Source organism: Rhinolophus sinicus, linkage group LG06 (assembly GCF_036562045.2).
Source record: "Rhinolophus sinicus isolate RSC01 linkage group LG06, ASM3656204v1, whole genome shotgun sequence".
Lineage (NCBI taxonomy): Eukaryota > Metazoa > Chordata > Mammalia > Chiroptera > Rhinolophidae > Rhinolophus > Rhinolophus sinicus.
The window spans coordinates 14,420,636-14,448,137 of record NC_133756.1 but is presented as its reverse complement, the minus strand read 5'-3'; the positions used below and the strand labels follow the sequence as shown (position 1 = coordinate 14,448,137).

The 27,502-nt window shown below is 36.9% G+C and overlaps 1 protein-coding gene across 5 annotated transcripts in view; it reads left to right on the top strand.

Moving 5' to 3' along the window:
• The window catches only part of FOXJ3 (forkhead box J3), a 121,277-nt gene that overhangs the window by 53,639 nt on the left and 40,136 nt on the right, over window positions 1-27,502 (top strand). For all 5 annotated transcript variants that reach the window (XM_074334522.1, XM_019737168.2, XM_019737166.2 and 2 more), the window contains exons 4-5: window positions 6,046-6,120; window positions 25,591-25,674. In XM_074334522.1, the coding sequence (XP_074190623.1) occupies window positions 6,046-6,120; window positions 25,591-25,674 (159 nt within the window). The remainder of the gene's footprint in view (window positions 1-6,045; window positions 6,121-25,590; window positions 25,675-27,502) is intronic.

Sequence of the window (27,502 nt, the reverse complement as noted above, 5' to 3'; positions counted from 1 at the left end):
TTGTTTGTTATTTTTCAGTTACAGTTGACATACAATATTATATTAGTTTCAGGTGTACAACATAGTGATTAGATATTTATATAATTTATATCTAGACATTTATATATAACTGATCACCCCGATAAGTCTAATACACATCTGACACCATATATGTAGTTATTATGGTATTATTGACTCGATTCCTTATGTCAAAGCTCACATCTTAACCATTACAGAGGGCCTGTAATTTTTAAAACACTGCATAAATATTTATTGAATTTAATTTGCCAAGATAAACTCTCAACTGGCTGGCTCAGTGTGAGAAATGATTGTTAACAGTGTACTCTGAATAAGAATCCATTCTAACAGAATATTTCAGTGGAGGAAATATGTAATAAAATTTGACCCATGCATCAAGAAACATCATTTTAAGCAGGTAGTAGTGATCCATCTAAGCTGTGTTTTCTGGCTTTACAACTGGGCACTAATGTTCAGTAGACTCCTTTTGTCAAGATTTGGGAGGAGGGAAGTCTAGGAGATTTTGATAAACCTGTTTAGCACTGGAAAAACGTGGTTAGGGAGTAGAAATGCTCAAAATTTGAATAAATGGCTTAGAAAGCCCATCAGGGATTCCTGGGTGTATATCATTGTAGGGGCAGACGTGCCAGACAGGTGACATAAGTGAGTAAAGCAAAAAACGTACAACTAAAGAGTGCATGTCTAATGTAAAGAGTGTGTGCCTAATGTCTGTAGAGCAGTTGTGCTCTAGTCACCTGTTGCCTTTTAGGGCATATGGCAGACCTCCCCCCCCCCCCCCCCCCGGAAAGTCAGAAATCTGGATTTTTTTGCTCAATTTCCCAATTTTAAAATGTCGTCAACTAATTCCAGTTTTCTTAAATGCTGTTTGTTGGGTTCAGCCTGTGGACTACTAATTTGCAATCTCTGGTCTAGATTATATCCTCCTCTTTTCAGCTTATTTAGTCTTCCATTTATTAATTTGAAAAGGATTTATTTACTGTATACGCTTGTGAGCAGTATGTTAGGCTTTGGCAGTACTAACAAACCTAGCACAGTGCCCCTAAGGAAGCTCATAATCTTTATTGGATGAGGGGGATATGTATAAAAAAATAATTATGATGCTGTGTAAAAATCTCTGTAATAGAGAAATACAGAATGCTGTGCTATGAAGAGTTGATTAATTGGGCACACCTACTGTGTGTAAGCCATAAAAATACCCAGTATGTATATGACCTAGTAAAAAGTATTAAATGAAGGGTATAGTTAATAATTGCTGTGAGAGTTTAGAAGAATTTACGGGAAGTGTGATGAGGTTTTAAAATGAGTGGCACAAAGCCTAAGTGCTGTGAGAGTACAAGGAAGGGAGAAGCATCAGAAAACGATTGAAGTGGAATTTAGCTGTATTTGGAAGAAGAGTAAGATTTGGGCAGGTCATTTGAATCACTCCTAGGAAACAGTTGGCTGGAGGGGTTCTTAGTAGAGAACCTCTTAGTAGTATAGGGGCTCTCTTAGTAGAGGGCAGAAGACTTGGGAGAGAGCCAGGACATAGAGATCCCTTGAACATACTCGTATGAATGCCAAGCTGAATGGCTTGGTCCAAGTTTGGTAAGAAATAGTACGTAAAGTTCAGTTAAGTCTCTCATTTATCTGTCTGATCTCAGCTTCTGCTGAAGTGTAAGTCCTCCTGAGAGTGCCAAATCCAATCTGCTGAATTTTTTGCTGTGCTGGCCAGCCCAAGACATGTCTGAAACTGGATTAGAAGCAGTTATACAGTTTCAACTGGAAGATGTACAGTTTAGATATAATGAAGAAAGAGTGGTGAAAGGGGAGAAATGGGAATAGGTGGAGAAGGATGATGTTGCTTTTAGAACTAAAGATACACCAGAGACATTATCTGGTCCATTCTATTGCTTTAGGCAAACCATAATATTTCCAGGGATTGCTGCTTCATAATTATTGTTTTTAAAAAGTTTCTTCCATTCAATTTTAGGTGCCTAGAACTTGCCACATCAAGTTCTATTTTCATTTTATTTTTGTAAACGTAGAAATATTTTGAGCATTTCAAGTGGAGACAAATAGAAACTGATTTTTCCCCACCTTTGTTCAGGTCCTCTCTTCTCAGGTTTTACTTCCCATTCACTGTTCTTAGATTTATTTACACACTCAGACAATCTGCTGCTCACTGTATCTTCTTTAGGTATGGAGGGAGATGGGTTAGGGGAAAATGGGAGGTCATCTAGAAGTTATGAAGTTCCTTTGTATTGGTTGAAGGACGGGGGAAGAAAGACCCTAAAGCCATCGTCAACCACTTTTCCAGAAATGCAGAGCCAACTAAAGTCACCCAGAGGAGAAAATGTTGCCATGGTCACTCAAAAGGATTCAAACAGAATTTTAATATTTAGGTAAAACTGTTTCATGCCAGGGCATTGAAGGGAGATTACATATTAAAAATAACTTTTTAAATATTCCATAAGAGTTTAAAAAACACTTTTTGAATTTTCCATAATTGAATGATTTTGTAATCTGAACTATAAGAAAAGGAATTAAAATTTTTGCACTATTCACCTTACTAAAGAAGATTAACCAATTATGTTACTGGAGTATAGTATAGGGTAATAAAAAAATACAAAAGAGTGGTATGTGTATATTGGGGTGTATTATGCTACTTTTTATGTGGGGAAAGAATAAACATTTATTATGTATTCACTTGCTGTTGTAAAAAGAAACCTATGAATAATAAACTTAGAAATGTAATACACATGTTTACCGATAGGGGATGGATGGAACCGAGATAGAGGGGACATAGAAGGGTATAAGATTTTGAATATACTTATGTAGTTTTGAACCATATAAGGGTTTTACACATTAAAAAAAACCACACCCAGAATAAATAAATGTGTGTGTGTGAGTGTGTGTGTGTGTGTATGAAAAAGGAAACCTTTAAACTGAATAAAAGCAGAAACAAATAAGCTTTACATCATATCAAATGGGCAGTGTAATCACACAGAAAAAATAATCGAGACACTTTGGAAACAGCATTCTGACTGTACCTTCATGGGATACATACAAGATTGAGTAGAATTGCAAAGAGATCATGAACTTTACTTAGTAGGTTTGTCTTTGGTAGTGATATTTTGCTAGAGTCAGTCTTTACCTCCAGTAACCCCAAGAAAAGAAGTTTGGAAGTTGGGAGCGATTCCGAAACTATTTTATGTGCACAGTAGGGTAGAATAAATGAGTACATGTGTTGTTGTTTTGGGAAATCAGGGCTCTAACAGTACAAGAAGAGAAATAACAGGTGGGAGTGTGGTCATTGATTTGAATTGGAGGTGCCTGTTTAAACTCAAGTTTAAAGTAAATATCACTTAGCATGCTTTTAAAATTTAGATTCCTGAGTCACAACTCCAGAGATTTTGAACTAATAATCATGGATGGAGCCTAGGAATCTGTATTAAATTCATCTCAAGTGATTCTAGTACAAATAGGCCACATATGGGGCTCACATTTTCAAAGCCAAGCAATATGCCTTGATCAGTTATTGAACTTGAGCCATCTTTCTCCGGGTTAACCTGGACTATCCTAATTATTTCTGCCTCTGCTCTTCCAACTTCATTTCTTTGGGTTGTTAGAGGTAGACTCTGCCCAAGTTGTGAGATCTGAAGAAATATCTTTTTCTTCATTGTGTTTGTGTGTGTGAGTGTATACACACACACACACATATATGTGTGTGTGTGTGTATATATATATATATATATATACACACACACACACATACACACACACGAGGTGTGGTAAAAAACACAGTGAATGTTTAAAAAAATGTATTACAATAAACGACACATTTCTATTGATCCCCCTCAAAACACTCCCCCTTTCTTCGAACACACTTACCCATAGTTCTTGCCACTTTCTGAAGCAGTTCTGAAAGTCCTCTTTCATGAGTGCCTTTAGTTGTGCTGTTGTGGCAGCCTCGGTGTCCTGAATCATTTTGACTTTGGGGAAGAGCCAAAAGTCGCACGGTGCCAGATTCGTGAATAAAGTGAATGAGGACACACCATCATGATTTTATTTGACAGAAGTTGCTGTACCAGAAGCGATGTGTGACACGGAGCCTTTCAACATCAAGAAATATGGTGAGGGGTGGCCAGTTAGCTCAGTTGGTTAGATCGTAGTGCTATTAACAACAAGGTTGCTAGTTTGATGCCCACGTGGGCCACTGTGAGCTGCACCCTCCGCAACTAGATTGAAACAACTATGTGACCTGGAGCTGATGCGTCCTGGAAATACACACTTAAATAAAAGTTAAAAAAAAAAAAAGAAAAGAAATACGGTGAATGCTGCTGCCAAGTGCCATCCAACGGAAAGGCAGGGATCTTCAATATGGGAAGTGGCGCACTGAACCTTAGCAACAGTGTATGACAAGTTTCAGCTTGTTCAGAGCAGTCCGTCGGGTGTGAGCTACAGTTGAGGAGTGTTTTAAAATGCAGTAAATCATCCTCCATCATGACAACGTTCCGTGTCACACATGGCTTCTGGTACGGCAACTTCTGTCAATTAAAAACATTCCGATGTGTCCTCATCCACTTTATTCACCGGATCTGGCACCGTGTGACTTATGGCTCTTCCCCAAAGTCAGAATGATTCAGGATATTGAGGCAGCCACGACAGCACAACTATGGACATTCACGTACATGTCTTGACTCTTGTATCTATCTCTCTGGGTGTTTTTACCTTCTAAATATGCTTTTGGTATTATTTTTAAAACTTTTGTGATTTACCATATGAAAAACATTATATTCTAGGTTCTGAGTTCATAGACAAGGTCCCTGTCCTCATGGAACCTACTTGCATTTTGGTATAGAGTACAATATAGAGGAGGAAGACCATCAAACAAATCATTGCAAGTGTGATGAGAAATCCAGGGCAATCAGAAAGTTTATTATACGGAGGCCTAACCTAATAATATGTGAAAGTCAGAAAGGACTTCGCTAAAGAACTGGTGTTCAAACTAAGAAAAAAATTGAAAGTTGTAGACTGAGATGAAGGGCTGGGGTAATGCTGAGGGCAGTAATCTTTGCAGAGGGAGCAACGAATGGAAAGCCTAGAGGTGAGAGAGCACTGGAGGGGATGAGTAGAGACAGTCAGGTAGTGTCAGATCATGAAGAGTCTGGAGGCTGTGTTAAGGATGTTGGATTTTATCCTTAGTGCAGTGGGAAGTCATTGAAAGGTTTTAAGTGAAAGAGTAACGTCACATTTGGCTTGTGAGGCTATAACTGCCTGCAGGATGGAGAGTGGTGGAGGAGGGGCAGAGTCCTACTTATTCATGAAAGATTTTCTGTTTCAAAGATTCTCCCGGCCTCCGAGTGCATTTTCCTGCCACCTAAGTTGGTTATTCTTTCTTGCTAAATTGGGGAACCTTGATGTTCTTGCTAGCCCCCTGTAGCCAGTGTCTTTTCATGCCGTTTCGTTCTCACAGGTTGCAACAAGGCCCTAATTGGCGTTTATGTGCTCTTGTAACGGAGCAGTGGCATTTTTTTGTTTTAATTTTTTCACTCATTAAAAAGGTTTAATACATGTGTTTTCTAGATCATTTGAACGTTGCAGAAAAGTAAAAAGAGGAAAATAATCATCACCTATAATTTCATTAATAGCTCTTAGCATTTTGCATTCTGGCTTATTTCCAAGAATGAATGAATGAATGAATCACAGTTAAAGTCATAATATGTATATAATTTTATATTTGGCATTTAATATTTAACATTAATCATAGACATCTTCCTGCATCATTAAAAGATCTTAATAAACTTTTAAAATGGGACATATATTCCATGATTTGGAGTTTGGTAATATCCACTAGAAATTCTTTTCCAATAACTGCTTCCCTTTGGCATTCATAATTTGAAAATCGGAAAGGTTTAAATTTGAAGCTCATTCCATTTGTAATTGTATTCCAGTGCATAGAGATACTTAGATTTCTGATTCTGTTTTTAAAGGTGGGTTTTATTTTTGGATTCCATTGACTGTATGGCTTTTCTTTTTTAATTTCAGAATTCTATACGACATAATCTGTCACTGAACAAGTGTTTCCTTAAAGTGCCTCGATCCAAGGATGACCCTGGAAAGGTAGGATTTATTTTCTTAAAATAATTGGGTTCCTCATTATATCTGTTGTTATATTTGTATCTAAGCCACATCTGTTATATAAAGCAAAAGAATTGGAATGAGAGCATTCAAGTTCATTGATCAGGAACATTTGTGAAATAACAAGTCCTCCTTTACCCCACTCCACCCCACCTCTCCCCATCCCACCCCCATTTTAATTCATATGCTTAAAGGACCAGCTAGGCTGGGAGAGCTTTCCTTTTAAGCCCAGGGACGCTTGCTAGTATGAGCTGATCCTCTGTTATAGTTGGCTATTTCTAATCTAGTTTTTATTTGGTTATTAAGTGTGTGTATTAAATTAAATTTGTATTTTGAACTGTTTGTCAGGAACCACAGTTTATTAATTACTACACATAAGAGGTGGCTTTGTATGTAATTGACAAGTGGAAGGAAGTCTTACCCTGAAATAAAATTATTTTTCTGTTATTTTCCTGTTTTCTAGTTGCTGTTTTTCCTCTCCATTCTTTTTATCTCCTGGCCACCATTACATTTTTAGTATTTTATCTATAGATACTTCCCTTTTTTTTGTTTTTTTTGTTTTTTTTGTTTCAATAGCCATGTCAACTGTAGTGCGCCCTGAACTTGGTACTGGTTGCTTGGTTTCTAAGCTCAGAGTACTTGTTTGGACCATATTTGATTGTCACGATAAATTATTAAATTAGGATTTTGAGCCAGTGTATCTGTTGGCAAGCGTACATTCTTGTTTGGATGGTTAGACTTCTTGTTGTCTTCTTTAGGCTGTCTCTGGAAAAAATTCTTCTAAAGTGTGAGCCTGGTCATGTTACCACCCTGCTTAAAATTACTCCCCAGTGTTCTGGAGATGATTTTTTAATAAAATATCCTTTACTTTGTTTTTCTTGATCTGCCTTTCTAGCTGTGCTTCACCTCATTCATCACACACTGTGAAGAACTACATGCCTTTCATATATGGTCTTCTCTTAATGTACAGAGTCCCTTCTTCTGCGTGTCTGGCCTTCTCCTTGTCTTTTAAGATTGAGCTGCAACATTACTTCTCTGATCATTTCCCCACCCCCCCTTCCTTCAGATGAGTTTGTTGTTCCCTCTTTCAAGTTCCTGTTACTTTGTCATCATTGTAGTACCTCCTAACTGGTCCCTCCATCCTTGGACTTATTACCTCTAATTTATAGTAACTTTTACATGGTAGCCAGTGACCTTTCAAAAATGTTAACCTAATCATATGTACTCTTTGTTTAAAATCTTCATTGGCTATCTACTGCCCTTAGGTTAAAGTCTAAATTATGAGGGTAGGGCTCATGTGTATATTGTTCACTTTTTCACTTTTTAGCCCCAGTTGCTTGCACAGTGGCTGGTAGCACTGAGGAGACACTCTTGTTGAATGAATGAATATATTTTGTCCAAGATGGTAAACTTCTTGAGGTTAGAGATAGATATTCATTTCTATTGTAAAACCGCACTGTTAAATAATGTTTTTTATAGTACCTTCTATGGTCTGCCCCATCAAGTTAGTTCTTAATAAGACTGAATAAATTATTATAATAGTCTTCTCATTTGATCCAATTTATTATTTGCCTATGCTCATAACTCTCCAAGGTTGTGACTAAGAATTGGTGAAATTTTTCTTCCCTTTAAAAAAGGAATTGTAGCTGTTCATGTTTGCTTCATTACAGTTTCCTGTGGGCAATGAGTATAAATGAATCTGACTGAAAATGTTCTTCAGAGGTTAAGTGATTATCTGTTTTATTAGAGTTCTATGAAGGCACTGATTGGATCCTGTAAACATTTGGTTCAGATTTAATTTTTAATGCGGTTTAAATCATTAAAAAAACACCCCCGCCCCCATGAATGCTTAGCTGTATTATGTATTAAATTTTAACCTATTGGAGACCTGTTTTAAAAAAACTTGTGTTGTCAGCTTTTTGTGTGTGCAGAACTTAAAGCTTTTCTCCACCTTTAATTAAATAGCATCACGGGATAAGGCATATATGGAAAACATATGTTACTCTTTGCAGCTATTCTTTTTGAATCAGGATTGTCTTACTAATGTACAACTGAAACAAAATACAGAAATAAATTGAATCCCGAGAGGTTAATAAAAGCTTCCAATTTTTACCATTAGTCTCCAATTTTCAACTTTTGTTCTTACCAAAAAATATTACTGTTCTTATTAATTTTGGCCATAATAGTAAATATCATACATTTGATTTTATAAAGTATGTTTATACTAATAGAAACATTTTTATTTTCAGCCTCAGGGTGAGATTTAATACCCATTATCCCTACTGATTTTGGTCAGAAGTACATGTTGTAAATATGATCTTATAAAATACATTTATATGAATAAAGTAATAATTTTTGCTATCAAAATAAGATTTTGTTTTTAAAAAAGTTTTGAAAACCTCAGATCTAGCCCTTTTTATAGAAGAGGAAAGTAAAGCCAATCAACGAGCAATGATAGCCCAGGTTCAATGTGGAATTAGAACCCAAATGTATTGGCCAGACTTACTTGCAAGTCACAGAAACCCATTACAGACCAATTTAAGGGAAAAGATATTTGCAGTAGGAACTGGAGCCTGGTTCTTAAATTTTGTCACCAGAAATGTCTCTCTAGATCCCTTAGCTTCTCTGATGATACATTTTCAGCCTAATTTGTGGCAGAGATAGCCATCAGCAGCTTCTGGCTTATATTCTGCTAGTTTAATAACCCTTAGCAGAAAGACTGTTTGGTGTCCTCCTCCCAGCTCACCTGGAGTATAGCTAATGTCTTAGAATGAATGCTGAACAAGCAGAATACAAGTACACTGGGTTTCTTGGTTCCTAGACTGGTGCTTTTTCCACTATACCAATCTTCCTTGGGAGGGAGGCCAAGATGTTAGTTAAATTTTGGGACTTATGAATTGTTTTTTCTTTTTGTATTACAGTGTTTCCTGGCATTTGAGGAGCTTTTCCAAAACCACCCTCACCACAGTGGGAGAAAACCATTGAGCCAAGGTGGGGTGGGAGTAGTTTTTGGTCTTTGGGTATGGGTGGATTTTTAACCCCTTAGGATTTTGCTAGCTGCCGCCATGACACAGATGGGTCCAAGAGGGAGAGGTAGAAGCAGCTCATTGTAGCATCTTCTTTCCTATATTTTTATGGTATAGCTTCCTGTTCAGGATATTACCAGAGAGGTATGAAGGTCAGCCTAAGCTGGAAGAGTATTGTTGAATTACAGATGTTTTTATATGGTTGTTCATTCCTGACTCAAACCTTCATTTTCCAGAAGCCGTTGTCATAAAAGCCCTTAATATTTGATACCCTCCCATGTGCACTGATGGTGTGCAATCGATTTTCCTCTGTTCCCTGAAACTAATTTCAAACAGCCACATTATTGTTTTCTTTAAAAAGGAACACAAACAAAGTTATATTTTGCATCCATAACTCCGCTGCTTTTTTTGGGACAGATTTCTATTTTCTTTTTCCTTGATTACAACCCTGTTTCTGCATCCTGCAGCCTTACCTCCATTTTTTCATTCTTGCCTTTTTTCGCCTCTCCTCATTTATTTTCATATTTCGGTCTGTGGTATTTTTTTGTTGTTTTGTTTTTGTTTTTTGTAAAAGTCTTATTTAGTTCACACATGCCTTTTAATTGTCTTGAAGGTAAACACTTCTGCTTCATTATGGAAAAACAAATCCTATCAGTTAGATTTAGTTTAAAAATATAGAATTCTCTTTCTTTGCTTTCCACTTAATCTTTTCTCAACCAATATATTCCTTCTTCTCCAACTCAGAAAAATAATACTTTGACTTTAAAAGAAATAAAAGATGATAGGAAATAGTTTCAACAATAGCATCATTAATTAGTAGCAATGGACTCTAACAGAACTGAGATGATAGCTAAGAAGCTTAAGACCCCATGAAATCCACCTACCTGTTCTGGGAGAGGTAACTACAGTGAATTCATAGTGGGTGTATTTGGGGGGTAGCTTTTTCTTGCCTGGGGAGGCAAAGTTTGTAAAGGCTCAGTGGATGTGAAGATTAGGGTCTCCTGGTTTGTGAGGAAACAACAAAGTCACTGCTAGTGAATTAACTTTTGGAAGTTCTGAGATGGTGATTTTTTTTCCCCCCCTGTCCTCTCTCATAGTATAAGGGATCATAACAGTTGACTGATCTCTTTTTTCTAAAGGGTATTTTTTTGACCATGTTAGTATCGTGTTTTATTTATTTGTAAATTGTCTATTACTTTTTGGTATCCGGTTTTGATCTGTATTTGTAAAAAGATGTAGAGAAACTAGACAAGTTTGAGAGAACATAAGATACAACATTAAGTGATAAAGTGTTACAGGAATCATAGGTGTGTACCCTGAAGAAAGAAGATAAGAGTGTAATTTTAATACTAGTCTTAAATGCATGATTTTTGTGAGGAAGAAGTTGATCTCTTATCTGTGTTTTTTTATAGATCCAAACAGGAAGTAGAATTTAAAGATAAACAAGAGTTTAGTGGGACAGAAATAAGGACACCATGTTTATTGGGGTGAAAAAACACTGGTAGGCTTCCCAAGGGAGGCTTTAAAGTTTGCTACTTCTGAAGCACTTCAAGGGTAGTTGAAATTATTAACCTTTGTGGTTTTTAACTCATGGTGGATAAGAATCCCAGTTGAAGACTGAGAAGAGGACATGATCAAGTTTAACTGAGGGACCAGTCAGAACAAAGTAGAGAAAGAAAAGGGAACTAAGGGAATTAATATAAGTACTAACATGACTTCACATGGTCAAGAGTGAAGAAATACGAGTACCTGCTAATGAGTGCATGTTCATGGGGAACATTCCGTTAGACAGACCAAGATTAGAAAGCCCAGAGTAAGTACAGGTATTCAGAGAGGGTGTGAAAGATTGAGTTAGATAAGAGATGAGGGTCTGATTCAGAGAGAACACTGCAGAAACAGAAAGAAGTGCTGGCCTTGAGCCCTGGCAACATACACTATAGTAGTTGAGGCAGTTTAGTTTGAGCTGCCTTTTGTTTGGACATGTAGTTTTCTCTGTTCTTTTCCTAAGGGTGGGAGATAACATTTTGCTATGGTGGTTGGCCTCTTATTTTCTTTTCCACATCTTAACTACTTTTAAAAAATAATATTTTATCCACAAATTAATTGTTTTTCAAGTATGTATGGTAAAATTCACAGTTTGGTGTATAACTCTAGTGGTTTTGACAAATGTGCACAATGTAACCATCACCGTGATCAAGATACAGAACAGTAAGGCTCCTCGGTAGTCAGCCCCTTTCCCTACCTCCAGCCCTGGCAATTAGTACTGATCTGTTTTCTGTCCATATAATTTTGCCTTTTCTATAAATTCATATAAATGGGACTCATACGGTATGTGGCCTTTTGAGTTGGGCTTCTTTCGCTTAGCATAATGCATTTGAATTCCAGCCATGTTGTTATATCAGCAGTTTTTCCCATTTTATTTCATAGATTCCATTATATGAATTTACCACAGTTTAATCACCATTTGAAGACTGTGGGTTGTTGCCAGTCATAAGTTCATTTGACCATCAAGTTCTTTTCTTTTAAACTTAGACTCAATAATTAGTTTGACATATAGTGTCACAGTGTTGAATTAGCACTGTTGACTTAACCTAAACTAATAATAGCCATACTTAACTGCTTTGTGAGTTATTAAATGTAGGTGAGCTGTCTGTCTCCTGGAAATCAATTGTGATCTAGTCAAACCTTATCTCTAACTTAAAAAAATAATGTCTGAAAGGATTCAGTGAAGGCACTGATGATTTAAAAACAAGATATGGCCAACTATTAATCACTTATTAGAACATAGTATTTTTAACATTTAGAGGAACCTTTTAGTATACAATTAATATACTGATTACATATTTTTAATCCATTGATTAAGAATACATTTTTTAACAGTCTTTCCTGGGCAAAGTAACAAAAACCTGCATTTATTCAACAATGTTTCAGGGACCTGAGCTGGCATTGGAATGGTTTTTGTTCGTACATTCAGCCACCTAGCCAGCCAGGCTATGTATTTGTTCACAGCCTATTTTTGTGGTCTGAGTAGAGTAGGTCTGAGTAGGTCTGAGTATTTAACTTTTTGTCCCAACTAGAAACTTCTGAGAATGAAAGATGGTATTATTCTTACTTATGCTTAGGCAACAGGTATAAACCAAGACTGAAACTGAGAAGTAATGTTTGTTTACTGTGTCTGTGGTGCACGCAGATGCTGTGTCTTGGAGCCATGGGCAAATAACCAGGAGCAGCGTCCTAAGGTGTTCAAGGGTAAAACAGTCCTTTTAAACAGGATTGCCAAATTTAAACTGAAGAGTGAAAAAAAAGCAGGATACGGTATGAAACCAAAGAAGTCAGGGACAAAAGGCTCCAGTACTATATCTGGAACTTCTGAAATAGTGTGCCTGGAGAGCTAAGAAAGATCAGAGAGTAGTCTATGGTTCACTTTACCAGTGAGCACATATACGTGGCAATAGGGTTCCTTAAGACATAAATCATAAAATTTACAGATGTAGCCGTTTGGAATGGTAGGCTGTTTATAACTGGGACTGCTTCCCCCAGGAGTGTGACGATAATATTAGCTTCTTGGGTTTATTTATATTTAATCAGATAATGGCATTTTTCTAGGCTATTTTTAATTTGAGGGCTGTTAAAAGACACACTAGTGTGTGCTAAAGCAGTATATTTTGTGTTGTAAAATTTCTATCAAATTATTGAAATAATTAAAATGTACTTTATTTGAAGTGATAAATATTTTGTACTGATGAAAATAAAGGCATTTAAGGCCACTGTTGGTCTTTGACACATCTTTATTTCTGACGCATTTTGTATATCTTGATTACCTTAATTTTCCTGAAAGTTTTGAATTATCTGTATTATTTAACCACTTCTATTTAAGGAAGATGTACAGTTCTAGCTTGTGATTTTTCTTTAGGATTTTGCAGACGAAGACATTGCAGTCTTCTTGCTCAGGAGACCATTAACTTGCTGAGCCAGAATTGTTGATATGAATTAATAATAATGTCTACATTTGTTCATTGCGTTACAGATTAGGGAGCTATTTTATATGGATTATCTCAATCCTTAAAACAAGCCTATAATCAGGCCTCGGTTTTAGTGGTCTTTAAGTCCATAGTAGACTTTACTAGTAGATTAGTTCACATAATAAACCTCACGTAATGGAACTTCACAGAAGTGGAATCATTCGGTGTGTACTCTATGTATGACTTCTCTCACTCAGCGTAGTGTCTGTGACTATTGCAATACATATGTCAATTGTTTTTTCTTATTATTGCTGAGTAGTATTCCATTGTATGACTATACCACAATCTTTTTTATCTATTTATCTGTTAGTGGACATTTCAGTTGTTTTCAGTTTGGGGCTATTATGAACAAGCTACTAGGAAATTCTTGTACAAGTTTTCTATGGACATACACTTTCATTTCTCTTGAATAATAGACTAATTGCTTTTTCAGGGGTAGGTGGAAGATTATGAGAAACTGCTGAACCTTTTTCCAAAATAGTTGTGTATTTTCATTCCCAGTAGCAATGCATGAGAGTTCCAGTTGCACCACATCCTGGTCAACGGTTGTTATTCCCTATATTTTTCATTTTAGCAACTTTAGTGGGTGTGAAGTGGTAGCTCATGATTTTATTTTGAATTTTCCTGATGACCATTGATGTTGAGCATTTTTTCATGTGCTTATTGGTCGGTCATTTGTATATCTTTTCTCCTGAAGGTTCTTTTAAAGTCTTTTGCCTTTTTCTTACAAAAATTTGATTGTCGTTATTACTGAATTGTAAGAGTTTTTTATATATTCTGGATTTGTCTTTTCTTGAATTTGTATTGTATAAATGTTTTTTCAGACTGTAGTTTGCATTTTTGTTTTCTTAATAGTATCTTAAACAGAACAGACATTTTGGATTTTGATGAAGTCTAATTTATCAATTTTTAGTGATTTGTGACTTTAGTGTCCTGTCTGGGAAATCAACCAAAGTCATAAAGATTTTCTCCTCTGTTTTCTTCTTGTAGGTTTTTTGTTTGTTTGTTTGTTTCAAAATTTTAATTGGGGAAGGGGAACAGGACTTTATTGGGGAACTATACTTCCAGGACTTTTTTTCCAAGTCAAGTTGTCCTTTCAATCTTAGTTGTGGAGGGTACCGTTCAGCTTCAAGTTGTTGTCCTTTCAGTCTAGTTGTGGAGGGCGCAGCTCAGCTCCAGGTCCAGTTGCCTTTGCTAGTTGCAGGGGGTGCACCCCACCATCCCCTGTGGGAGTCGAACCGGCAACCTTGTGGTTGAGAGGACGCGCTCCAACCAACTGAGCCATCCAGGAGCTCAGCGGCAACTCAGCTCAAGGTGCTGTGTTCAATCTTAGTCGCAGGGGGCGCTGCCCACCATCCCTTGTGGGTCTCAAGGAGTTGAATTGGCAACCTTGTGGTTGAGAGCCCACTGGCCCATGTGGGAGTTGAACCTGCAGCCTTCGGAGTTAGGAGCACAGAGCTCCAGCCCTCTTCTTATAGGTTTTTATAGTTCTATTTTACATTTAGGTCAGTGATCCATTTCAGATTGATATTAGTGTGTTTAATCTTCCTGTTGAAATACTACTTTATCTTTATGAAATGTTCTTAATTTCTTAAAGTACTCTGTCTTGAAAGTTACTTTGTCTGATATTAATACAGCCTCCAGAGCTTTCTTATGCAACTTCATGATTTAGTTTTTCCTAGTATTTTGCTTTTCTTCTAAAAATGTCTTTGTATTTAAAGTCTGTCTCTTATAAACAGCATGTTGCCATTGGCTCTTGTTTTTTAAATTCAGTCTAACAATATTTGCAATCTAATTTAGTTCTTAGTCTATATTTAATATGATTGTTGGTATGATTGTTATTTTTCTTTTGTTCCTGTGTTGCTTCATTTCTGCAATCTTTGGGGTTAATCAAATAATATATAGTGTTTTTATTTCATCTAGTGACTTATTAGCTGTGCTCCTTATATTAATGTTTTAGTAGTCATTCTAGAGCTTAACAATACATATGTACCATTAACTTCTCAAAGTCTGTTTAGAAGTAATATATCACCTTTCACTTCACACCTCACACTTCATACCGCTTACTACTTACCTCTTCCCATCCATTTCATACATACCTTACGACAGTATATTTCCATTTATCTACCCATCCCTTTCTTTGTGCTATTGTCATATCTTGTATTTCTACTTAACATCATAAATCCCACATTAGGATTTGTTTTATTTGTCTTAGATGGTGTTTTAAGGAACTTATGTTGAAAATATTTCCCAACTATTTACCTTTTCTGGTGTTCTTTTCTGTAAGTCCAGGTTTCAATCTGGTATCTTTCCCCTTTAGCCTAACAGTATTCTTTGGCATTTCTTGTAATGTAGGTCTGTAGGTAACAAATTCTGTAGGCTTTTTGTTTATCTAGAAAGATCTTTATTTCATCCTCAGAATACGTTTTCCGGATGTGGAATCTTGAATTTGCAGGATTTTCCCCACCTGTCAGAAATTTGAAGATGATGTTTCTCTTGGCCTCCATTATTTCTGGTGAAAAGTCACATGTGGTTCTTATTTTTATTCCCCTGTATGTAGTGCCTTCCCCCGACCCCACTCCCTCTTTGGCGACTTTTAAGAATTTTGTCTTTAGATTTAAGCAGTTTGACGATAATGTGCCTTGGTGTAGTTATCTTTCTGTATTTTCTGCTTGGCACTTCTTACAGGATCAGTAAGAAGAGATTTTCATCGAAATTTGGGATACTTCTGATCATTATTTCCTTTTTAAAAATTATCTCTTATTTCCATTTTCTCTTCTTCCCTTTTAGTGTCCAATTAAAATATGATAGACTCTTTGACATTGTTTTACAGGGCATTGTGGTTTTCTTTATTCATTTTTCCTTGTTGTTTTTGTTCCTCAAATTGGATAATTTTACTGAACTGTCTTCAAGATCTCTGGCTTTTTGAATATCCTATCTGTTGTGAAGCACATCTGGTGAGTTTTATTCCAGTCATTGGATTTTCTAATTCTAGAATATCCATGTTGTCTTTTTTGTGTATATTAAGAGATAATTGGTGAAATGTGTTCAACCAGTTGCTTCGATGCTGGAACATTAGGGCTTCTGTGTTGTCCCCAGCTTGTACCTGGATATGAGGTGTGCCAGGAGCCTCTGCTTCACTGTGGGTTTTTAATAATAAGAAAGTACTGTCCTGATCTGCGTAGCTAATTCATCTGATTCCTTACATTACCATTGATGTTTTAAGATCCAGAGTTTTGTATCAAAACACAGTAATTAGAAGAAATGGGATTTAAAAAAAATAAAATTATTTTAATGATAAATAACTGGATTGCTTTGTTACCTCCAGCTGGTCTCCTTCCCCTACTCTCTGCTTGCCTTTACTCCATTCTCCGGGTTGCTGCCTGGTACACACGGAAGAACACAAACCTGCCTCTGTTGCCACATTTTCAACTCCAGCCCCCAGCTTCATGCCCTAAACTTTGTATTCAAGCTACACTGCACTATTTTTCTTGCATTTATGGTGCAGTTTTGTATCCTCACATTTTTGCCCATAATTTTCATTGTATCTAAAATAGTCTTACTTTCCAACTTACTCATCCTTTAATGCCCAGCTCAAATGTCGCATTACTCTGAAAGGCGGTAACTTTCATATTTCTCCCCTTTTCACCTTTTCTTCTTTCTCCCTATTTTCACCTGGTTCTTTGAGCATACCACTGTTAATGCCTCTGAATGATGTACTATCTGTATTTTGATCTATCCCACTCAATTTTGAATTTTTTATTGACAAGGATTGGGTCTTTGACCTTTTCATAGTATCTGATATACATAATAGATATTAGTAAACGTTTATCACAACAAATGTTTTCTAATTGTACATTAATTCTCTTGCTATTTTAAATGAAGACTAGCCTTTAGGTGTTCTAGAAATTGTCACTTTGCTTTTTTGTCAGACCTTTTTTTTGATCAATAAGGCAAAGGTCAAGATAATTTATTTCACTTCTTAACATTAACTCATGTACTTGAATTTGAGAGAATCTTTGGAATTCTTATTTTTCAAATAGATGAATTGCTTGACTTTTAGTGACATTAATGTCTATTTAGGACTTTTATCAAAGACTGACATGGTCCAAAGTAAAGCCAGGAAACAGCTTGAAATCAAGAGACTTGATTTTTTTCCTACATATTTGCAAAGTTGTGCAACCATCACCAGTATCTAATTCTAGGACATTTTTATTTTATCACCCCAGAAAGGAACTCTGTACTCATTAATAGTCATTCCTCACCCTCCTCCCACCCTCCACCCCCTAAGTTTCTGACAACTACTAACTTACTTTTGATCGCTGGATTTGCCCATTTTGGACATTTTATATAAATGGCATCATACAATATGTGGCCTTTCGAGTCCGACTTCTTTCATTTAGCACAAAGTTTTCAGTGTCGTAGCTGTGTTGTAGCTTGTAGCAGTGTGGCTGAGTGATAGTCCATGGTATGACTATATCACAATTACTTATCTGTTCATCAGTTGATGGACATCTGGGTTGTTTTCCACTAGGAGTGGAATTGCTAGGTCATAATGTTTAATCTTTTGAAGAGTTGCCAGACTGTTTTCCAAAGTGGCGGCACCATTTTACGTTCTCACAATTATGGGGCTTCTAATCTTTTATGTCCTTGCCAACACTTTTGATTGTGTCTTTGATTATAGCCATCCTAGTGTGTGTGAAGTGGTATCTCATTGTAGTATGGTTTTGATTTGCATTGCCTTAGTGGCAAATATTGATGATTATCTTTTCATGTGCATTTCGACCATTCCTAAGTCTCCTTTGGAGAAATGTCTATTCAAATCCTTTGTCCATTTTGTAATCAGGTTGTCTTTTTATTAGTGAGCTGTACGTGTTCTTTTATGTATTTTAGATACAAGTCCCTTATCACATATATGGCTTGCAAAATTTCCTTCCATTGTGTGGGATTTATTTTCATTTTCTTGATGATGTCTATAGACAGAAAAGTTTTAAGTGTTGATGAATTTATCAATTTTCTTTTGGTTGCTTGTGCTTTTGGTGTCATATCTAAAAACCGTTGCCTAATCCAAGGTCATGAAGATTTACACTTATTTTGCTCCTTCTAAGAGTTTTAGAGTCTTAGCCCTTAAACTTAGAGCTTTGATCCATTTTGAGTTAATTTTTATATATGGTGGAAGGGGGCCAAAATTCATTCTTTTACATGTGGATATCTAGTTTTCCCAGCACCATTTGCTGAAAAGACTATTCTTTTCTCATTGTATTATCTTAGTAGTCGGGGGAAAATCTGTTGAACAAATATACAGGGGAAAATCAATTGACAAATAAATATACAGGTTTGTGTTTAGACTCTTAATTCAAATTACTGTTACTTTGTAGTAAGTTTTAAAATCAGGAAGAATGAATCTTCCAACTTTTCCCCCCCAAGAATGTTTTGACTATTCTAGGTCAAATACATATGTATTTTAGGATCAGCTTGTCAGTTCCTACAAATAAGCTGACTGGCATTTTGGTAGGAATTGCATTGAATCTATAGATCAATTTGGGACATGAACCATGGGTTGTCTTTCCATCCTTTATTCCTTTTAACGTAAGGAATAAAATGTGAGGTGCGTATAAAAAGAAGTAGAGGTATATGTAAAAAGGAGAGGTATATATATAAAGAATTACAGCTGTAGTATCTATAGGCCCATGTAACATTAGATGTTCTGAATATTTTAATATTTTATAATTTCAGTGTGTCTTGAAATACGACATTCATCAGAGTTAAGTTTAGCAAACATTTATTATAACTTTATGGTAGGTACTACCTTGGTGCTGGGGATTTAAGGATGAGTAAGCTGTTAACTGCCATTGAAACTTCTCTGGTCTAGTGAGGAAATCATTTATAAACAGAGCGTTTCACATAGGTATACGAGGTCGGACAGTTAAGTTCGTGAACTCATCCTAGAAAAAGTGCTACATCCCTCACTGCTGACTATCACTACAGTCACCTTCGAAGTACTCCCCTTGGGAAGCTATGCACCAACACCAGTGCCTAGTCCACTCTTCAAAAGCAATTTTGGAGCTCTTTTTCTGGAATGGCCATCAGAGCTGTCGTATTATCCTTGATGTCCTCAGTGTCCTCAAAATGTCTTCCTTTCAATATTTCCTTTATCTTCGGGTAGAGAAAGAAGTCACTGGGGGCCATATCAGGTGAGTAGGGAGGGTGTTCCAATACAGTTATTTGTTTACTGGCTCAAAACTCCCTCACAGACAGTGCTGTGTGAGCTGGTACATTGTCGTGATGTAAGAGCCGTGAATTGTTGGCGAAAAGTTCAGGTTGTCTAACTTTTTCACATAGCCTTGTCAGCGCTTCCAAATAGTAAACTTGGTTAACTGTCCAGTTGGTACAAATTCATAATAATCCCTCTGATATCAAAAAAAGGTTAGCAACATCGGTGCAACAAATTTCGTGAACTTAATTGTCAGACCTTGTATATTAGGTTCAGAGATCAAGATTTCTTGAAAGTTGTTGGCCCACTCTTCATTGTGTAAAGCTTCTACTACATAAAAAAATGATTATATATAAATTGAGTTTTAGCACAGCTCCTTTCAGTGTTACTTAGTTGTGATAGTTTGTAGAGAACTTAAAAAAAATAAGGGCTTTAAAGCCTCTTAAGACTTTGCACTTTGGATTATTTGGTATCAATAATATATTTTAAATGAATTTTTTAGATTTATCAATTAATAATTACATGGAAACTTAGAATCAGCATGCTATCTAAAATATTAAAGGAAATAAATAACATTCAAGTAAAGCAAAAAAAAAAAAAGGAATTTTTAAATTCTCTTTTACTCTCTGGACTCATCTCTTCCCATGTCCTTTTTTTTTTAACCTAGTCAGAATAATAGTTTCCTTAATATTTTATTCTCATTCATATGTCTATGATTTTAGCACCAGTATTCTTTACACTTGTTTATGTCATGGTTCCATTTGACAATTCTATTGAAGCCTTTGAGCCACAGAATAATATTTTTAAAGGCATAAACCAGAATATACAGAATTAAAAAGATAAGCAGTTGCATAAAATAGTTATAAAAATATAACAAGTTTTGTATATTATAACAAGTGTTATTAAATATTATAACAAGTGATATAGTCATCTGTGCTTCCTTGGTAACATTAAATAACAAAATTGAACAAAATTTAAAGTAACATTAAATAATAAAAATAGAAATAAGTAATGAGTAGTAATGAGTGACATTTTGAGACAAAACTATTAATGTGTTAGGAAATAAACTGATTTTTAGGTATTAATGTTGTGGTTTGTTGCTTACATTCATACTGGAAGGAAATGTTAAATTTCAGCATTTTCATTTTATCCAAGTTCACGGAGCCTCTGAGTCCTGTCCACAGATCCCCTGAGTAGTCCATGAACACCATGTTAAAAATGCTTATTAAGTATGAGCTATTTCCTCTGCCTAAAATTGTTTTTATTCTCTTCTTCCACATCCTAGCATGATCATTCTCAGAGATTCAGCTGACTTGTCTTAGCACTATATGGTGATTACTTACTTACCTTTTATGTTCTAGTCACTATTCTAGGCGTTTGAAATGCATCAGCAAACAAAACAGACAAAAATCTATGCCCCTGAGAAACTTACAGCCTTATGAGAGAATGACAATAATAAAAATAAATACATAAATTGTATAGAATGTTAGGCAATTATAAATGCTGTAGAAAAATTAGAGTAGGATAAAAGGGGCTTGGGTGTAGATTGCAGTTTTCAAAAGAATAAGCAAGAACATTCATTGAGAAAGTGACTTTTGAGCAAAGACATGAAGGTGGCGAGTGTTAACCATGCGGGTATCTTTTCTGTGTAGTAGCTGTCCTGTGTGGCCCAGTGGCCCATTCTCCCTGGTCATCTTCACCGTGTGCTCCAGGAGTGTCCCTTTTGTGGGCTGTGTGTGCCCTCCTGTTGTAGTTGAGCCTTGATTGCTTTTGGCACATCAGTGGGTGGGGTTGACTTAGGCTGACTGTGAGGATTGGCCTTGCCCACAGTGTATGAGCTACCGTGTTGGGCCTGACCCCTCAGAGGAGATTTGCCCCAGAGGGCTCCTGTGCTTGTTGAGACCACCCTTTGGGTCTGCCGCTGTGGAGCTAATTGGGTGTTGTGCTGTGAATCCTGCCTCTGGGTGCCTTTTGGGAGGGGCTCCCATGCAGGCTAGGTTCTGCCCTTACCTGTGATCGGCCAAGGGCTGCCTTGTAGGAGTTACAAAGCTATATGTGGTTGGTCGCTGCCTGTGCTGGACTTGGAGGCACATGGGGATGGCTATGCTGAGAACTGAGGCCAGTTGCTACCAGTATCAGGCCTGGGACATCTTAGCAACAGGCCCAGGGCCCCCTAAGCCTATTACTACCTGCCAGCTGCCCATAAGGCTCAGCCACTGAAAGTGCCTCCTTAGGTGTTCGGGGCGGGGTGGTTGCCCTAGTGCCAAAAGTGCCTCAGGTGGTGCTGCGTGAGCTGGGCAGAGTGGGATCCCAGGGGATCACTGAGGTGGGGTGCATGGTATTGACAAGGTTTTGTTGATTCAGTTCTTGGGCTAGTGTCAAGCCTATGGCCGTACCACAAAATGCCCAGAGAACACTGAGGCCAGCCACCGCTCGCTCGGGCCTGCAGATCCTCGAAAGCTGTGCCAGAAAGGCTGCAGCGTGAGCCATGCCTGACTGCCTGCCACTGAAAGTGTCCCAGGTGGCTGTACAAGCAGCTGTGGGCCATCTGCTGCTTGAGGAGACTCCTGCAGTGCATGGGGTGGGGCTGGCTGCTGTGGCACTGAGAGTACCCCCCTTTCCCTCCCCCCACCAGTGCCAGGCAAGCTGGGCAAGTCAGGGTTCCAGGGAATCACCGGGGAGGGGCACGTGGAGTTCATCAGGCCAGTGCAGTCTCTGATTTGGGCGTGTCTGGAGAGGGCTCAATACAGGAAAGATGGCACCTGCCTGTAGGCTACACAGGTAGGCTCTACACAGGGATAATGGAGCCATTCCTCTAACTCTCACCCTGAAGCCATACAACTCAGTCTTACCCTGCATGTGTCTGGCAAATCTCGAGTTGCTGTACTTCTTTCAGAGCCCAGGGTGAATGCCTGTGAACCAGTGAGTCTGTGCACGGGCCCTTTAAGAGGACATCTGGATTTCCAGCAGTCGTTTGTCTCTGCCAGGCGGAATCCTTGCTGATTTTTTTACAGCCAGATGTTGTGGGAATTCCTCTTCCCAGTACTGTACCCCTGGGCTGGGGAGCCTGTGGGGCTGGGACCTCTCACTCTTCTGGGAGGACTGCTACAGCCAAGGTATCCCTCTTGATCGATAATTGCTTTTTAAAGGTAACTGAAAGGAACTTTCTTGTGGTAAAATACACATAATTTTCCATTATAACCTTTTTTTCTTTTTCTTTAAATACTGTTCCACTGTCTTGGACTTTCTCTCCATTTTAACCATTTTTGAAGTGTACATTTCAGTGGCATTAAGTACATTGACATTGTTGTGCAACCATCACCACCGTCCGGCTCCACAAGTTTTTCATCTTCCCAAACTGAAACTCTATACCCATTAATTTCCCATCCTCTCTCCCCCCAATCCCTGGCAATTGCCATTCTATCTCTTTGATTTGACTACTCTAGGAACCTCATGTAAGTGGAACACACAGTATTTGTTTTTTGTAACTAATTTCACTTAGCATGATGTCTTCAAGGTTCACCCGTGTTATAGCATATGTAGAAGTATGTCAGAATTTCTTTCCTTCTTAAGTCTGAATGATACTCCATTATACGTATATACCATGTTTTCTTTATTCATCCATCAATGGACATTTGGGTTGCTTTCACGTTTTACCTCTTGTGAACAATACTATGAACACGAATGTACAAATACTTGTTCAGATCTCTGCTTTTGATTATTTTGGGTATATACTTAGAAATGAAATTGATGGACCATATATATCTGGTAATGTTTAACATTTTGAAGAACTGCCATACCATTTCCACAGTGACTGCACCATTTCACATTCCCACTAGTGATGCAGAGGAGTTCTAGTTTCTCCACATCCCTGTCAACTTTCCTCCCTCTCTTCCTCCCTCCCTCCCAATAATGGACATCCTAATGGTTGTGAAGTGGTAACTTGTGGTTTTTATTTGTAAAAGGAAATTTTAAGGTCATTTAATCAAAACCTGTGATTTCACAGATGAAACTCAGTATGTTAGCAAGAGCCACTAGGTGGAAGATTTTACAACTTTTGTGAATCATTTCAACTATTAGTGTTTGCATTTGGACTTTCAGGGTTTTGTGAATACAACATTTATGAAGAGTTTTTTTCTCTGTTGATGTTTGACAAGCCACAGCCAATCATGTTTTTGTGTGGAAGAACAGATATGTATTTGTTTTTGTAGTTTTATTAAAATGTTCAATTGCAAATTAATCTAAAGTTTGGACAGTGAGTGGTTCCCCCAGATGAATACACTTACACACCCACACGAACCAAAACTAAACACTGGGATTTATCATTTCCATAATCCGTGGTTTTTAAACTATTGTCCGATGAGTTTTGCTATTTCTCTTTACACTTTGTTTTCAACTTTTATCAAAACTGAGTATAAAACTTTTTCCTACTTTGTTTATTTTGAAACTGCTAGCTGAACCTACTCATAAAATCGTTGTTTTCATTTTAGTGCTTTATTTCTGTAGCATCTGCCTTTTACATTATTCTTGGCAAGTTTGCATCGGTTTGGTAGACTCAGCAGCTGACATGCAGTAACCATTTTGAAAAGATAACATGGAAGAATGCCCCGGTAGTGGCTTGGTGATAAAAGTGGCTAGGTGCTAAGTTCAAGTACTTGAATATACTAGGATCTGGGAAGGCCTGGCATCATACTCTGATGTTCTGGGCTAGTTCGTTCAACAACTTTTTTTGTTTCCCTTTCAACAAGTGTTTATTGAGTCCTTGCTCTGTGTCTGACATTATGCCTGTCACAGTGGATATAAAAAATGAGTTTCTACCCTTAAGGAACTCATAACCTAGAAGGGATACATACAGACCTACAAATAACATAAAGTGCAATCCATGGTCTAGATGTATAAAAAGTATAGAGATCTTGCAGAAGGAGAGAGTGATGGATTCTTGAGTATGGTCAGAGAAGGATTCCTTTAGATAACATCTGAGCTAAATTTTGAAGGTGGATTATGAGTTTGTCAGGATGGACATCATAGATAATGGACAGTAGGGTGGATATTATAGGCAGTGAGATCAGCATGTAGTGCAGGCACAGATGCGTGAAAGAACATGTATCTTTAAGGAATGATAAGCAGGTAATTCATGTCAGGCACAAACTGAGGATTGATAGATGAGAACTGTATTTTCCCTCATTGGCAAGTATTGCCTGAAAAAGTAGCCTAGGAAGATTAATGAAATAATAGAGGCAAAGACTAAACATTAATACCATCACTGAGATTAATTGCAAACCTAGGACATGGATTGTATTTTGTTTCTGAAGTGCATATCTTCCTTTCTTACCTTCCGTGTGTGTGTGTGTGTGTGTGTGTGTGTGTGTGTGTACAGGATGAGGGAGAAAGGAACCAAGAATCAAGACGTTGATTGAAATCCTGGCTCTCATATTATTGGATGAGCAAACCACTTTTATTTTTCTGAGCTTTGGTCTCAGAAAAGGTTGCATATGTATAATATACAACCTTTATGAACTATACTTTTCAAAATATTTTTTGAGGGAATCACAATTTCTGAGTGCATGGAACACAGTAGGTGTTCATATATAGTTTTGAATGAGTGGTTTGAGAACTTGTATCAAAAAGTAAGAGTTACAATAATAGTTACAAAATAGTTACAAAAATAATTACAATAAATCGTGAACAGAATAAGCAATAAAAGATTTATGTACAGATCATTGTTTCCAGGATGCACTTATTATAAAATGTATTAAAGCAGCTTGTCTTTATAAATTGTATCACCATTTAGATTTGTGAGATCCTAGGGTGCAGAAACTATAGTATATTTATGCATTAAATTCTGTTAGACTTGAATGTCATATGCTGTTTTAATTCTCGTATGTGTTCAATTAAGAATTAGCATATATTTAAAAATGCATTCAGTTGATCATTTCTCTTTTTAATGTGGCCATGGCAGAAGTTCTTGGACTTGGCTTTTTCAGATTGTGACTTTATTGTCTTTAATAATCTGGTAATAAATGGGTGTTTTTTTCTTACATACACTTCTTTTTCAGTTCAACACTAGTGTTTCTTATGCTACTTTTGTATCTAAAATGTTTGGTTTTGGAGCAGAGGATTGTAAAAATCCATTGTAATGTTATAGAGTTGCTGTGCTATACTTTAATGTAATTTATTTCTTTACCTTTAGGGGTCCTATTGGGCAATAGACACCAATCCTAAGGAAGATGCGCTGCCTACTCGGCCAAAGAAGAGAGCACGCTCTGTAGAACGGGTAAAAGCTCTTTATTTAGTATGTGACAGCGTTTTTGTTTTTTTTTTTTTTTAGGTGACAAATAAAAAGTTGCCTTTTTTAATTTATTTATTTATTTATTTATTTTTTTAAATTTTATTTTATTAAATTTATTGGGGTGACAATTGTTAGTAAAATTACATAGATTTCAGGTGTACAATTCTGTATTACATCATCTATAAATCCCATTGTGTGTTCATCACCCAGAGTCAATTCTCCTTCCATCACCATATATTCGATGTGACAGCGTTTTTAATCTCAGAAATACAGTTTTAATCTCAGAAATAGAGATTTTTAAAAGTTCATTTCCAATACAGGAAGTTTATTTGTATAGCATTTTCTGTTTTTTCAAAGCACTTTCATATTCATTATTTTATGATCCTAACTCTGAGTGAGGTGGGCAGTTTAGGAATTAAGTAAAAGGTTTTGTTTTGGTTTAGGTCCCTCTTTTGTTCCCTCCCTCCCTCCCTCCCTCCCTCCCTCCCTCCCTCCCTCCCTCCTTCCTTTTTTTTAAATTAGGGCATGGCTGTTAGATGTCTGAGACTTGACTCCAGGTCTCTTGAGTTTTAATTTGAGCCTCTTTCCTCAGCGTCTACAACATTGTGAGAACTGGGTTTATGTAACAAAATTATCCCCTTTCATTGCAGATAGTCTAATTACATTGAATTTCCCCGATCGTTTTCAAAATGCATTTTCCTGCTTCCAACCATGTAATAATTATTTTGTACACAAAAATCTCTGTATGTGTGTGTTGTTTATGAGATAATTTTTACTTGTGAATTCATGGTTAAAATTAATTTGTAAGAGTGGAGAAAAGGAGCTCTAGTTGATATCCTAAGTTATTTATTGTAACATATTTTTAGTCAACACTTTGGCTGTCACCAGACATTTACTTTACCTTTCAGATTTTCTCACTGTACATTTCCAGCATCTCAGCTAAAACACACACACACACACACACACACACACCCATCCCTTCCCAGCCATCCTTCCTTACTCCTTACTATTCAAGACCCATTTCAAATGTTACATTGTGAAGCCTTGTATTTCTTCATTTGTATTCTTGTAGAATTTTTACAAAGGTCTTTCATAGAATTTTTCACACTTCTTAGCAATTATTTCTATATTTGTCTACTTTGCTGAGTTGTGATCCCCTAAGAACAGATAAAATATATTTATATCTCCAGTATTGTTTTTCACAGCTTATAATAGGTATCAGTAAACGTTTGCAGAATAAATCAGGGCAAAGGGAATAAGATAAGATGGAGGAAACTGAGTAAACGTGTGGTCAGATAAATTTGTTCTAGATTCCCTGTGATAGAAAGAGCAATAGGAGAAAAATTTAATTAGGTACATACCTATGGGAGCCCCATAAAGATATGAGATTCTAAGGGAGCCAGGCAGTTGAGGCTAAGGAAAGGGTTAGGGGTCTGGGGCTTCAAAAAGGAGGAAGGCAGCTCACAGGAAGATGAAAAGAGCAAATGTTTGGTCAATAAATGTTTGCCCATGATGCAGATAAGTCTCTCAGATATAAAAAGTTATCTCTGATACCATGTTTCCCCAAAAATAAGATCTAGTTGGATAATCAGCTCTAATGCGTCTTTTTGGAGCAAAAATTAATATAAGACCCGGTCTTATTTTACTATAATATAAGCCTGGGTATAATATATAATAATTGATATAATATATAGTACTAGGTCTTATATTAATTTTTGCTCCAAAAAACGCATTAAAGCTGATGGTCCGGCTAGGTCTTGTTTTCGGGGAAACACGATAATTCTCTTCCTGGTACAGGCCCCCTTTCTAATTT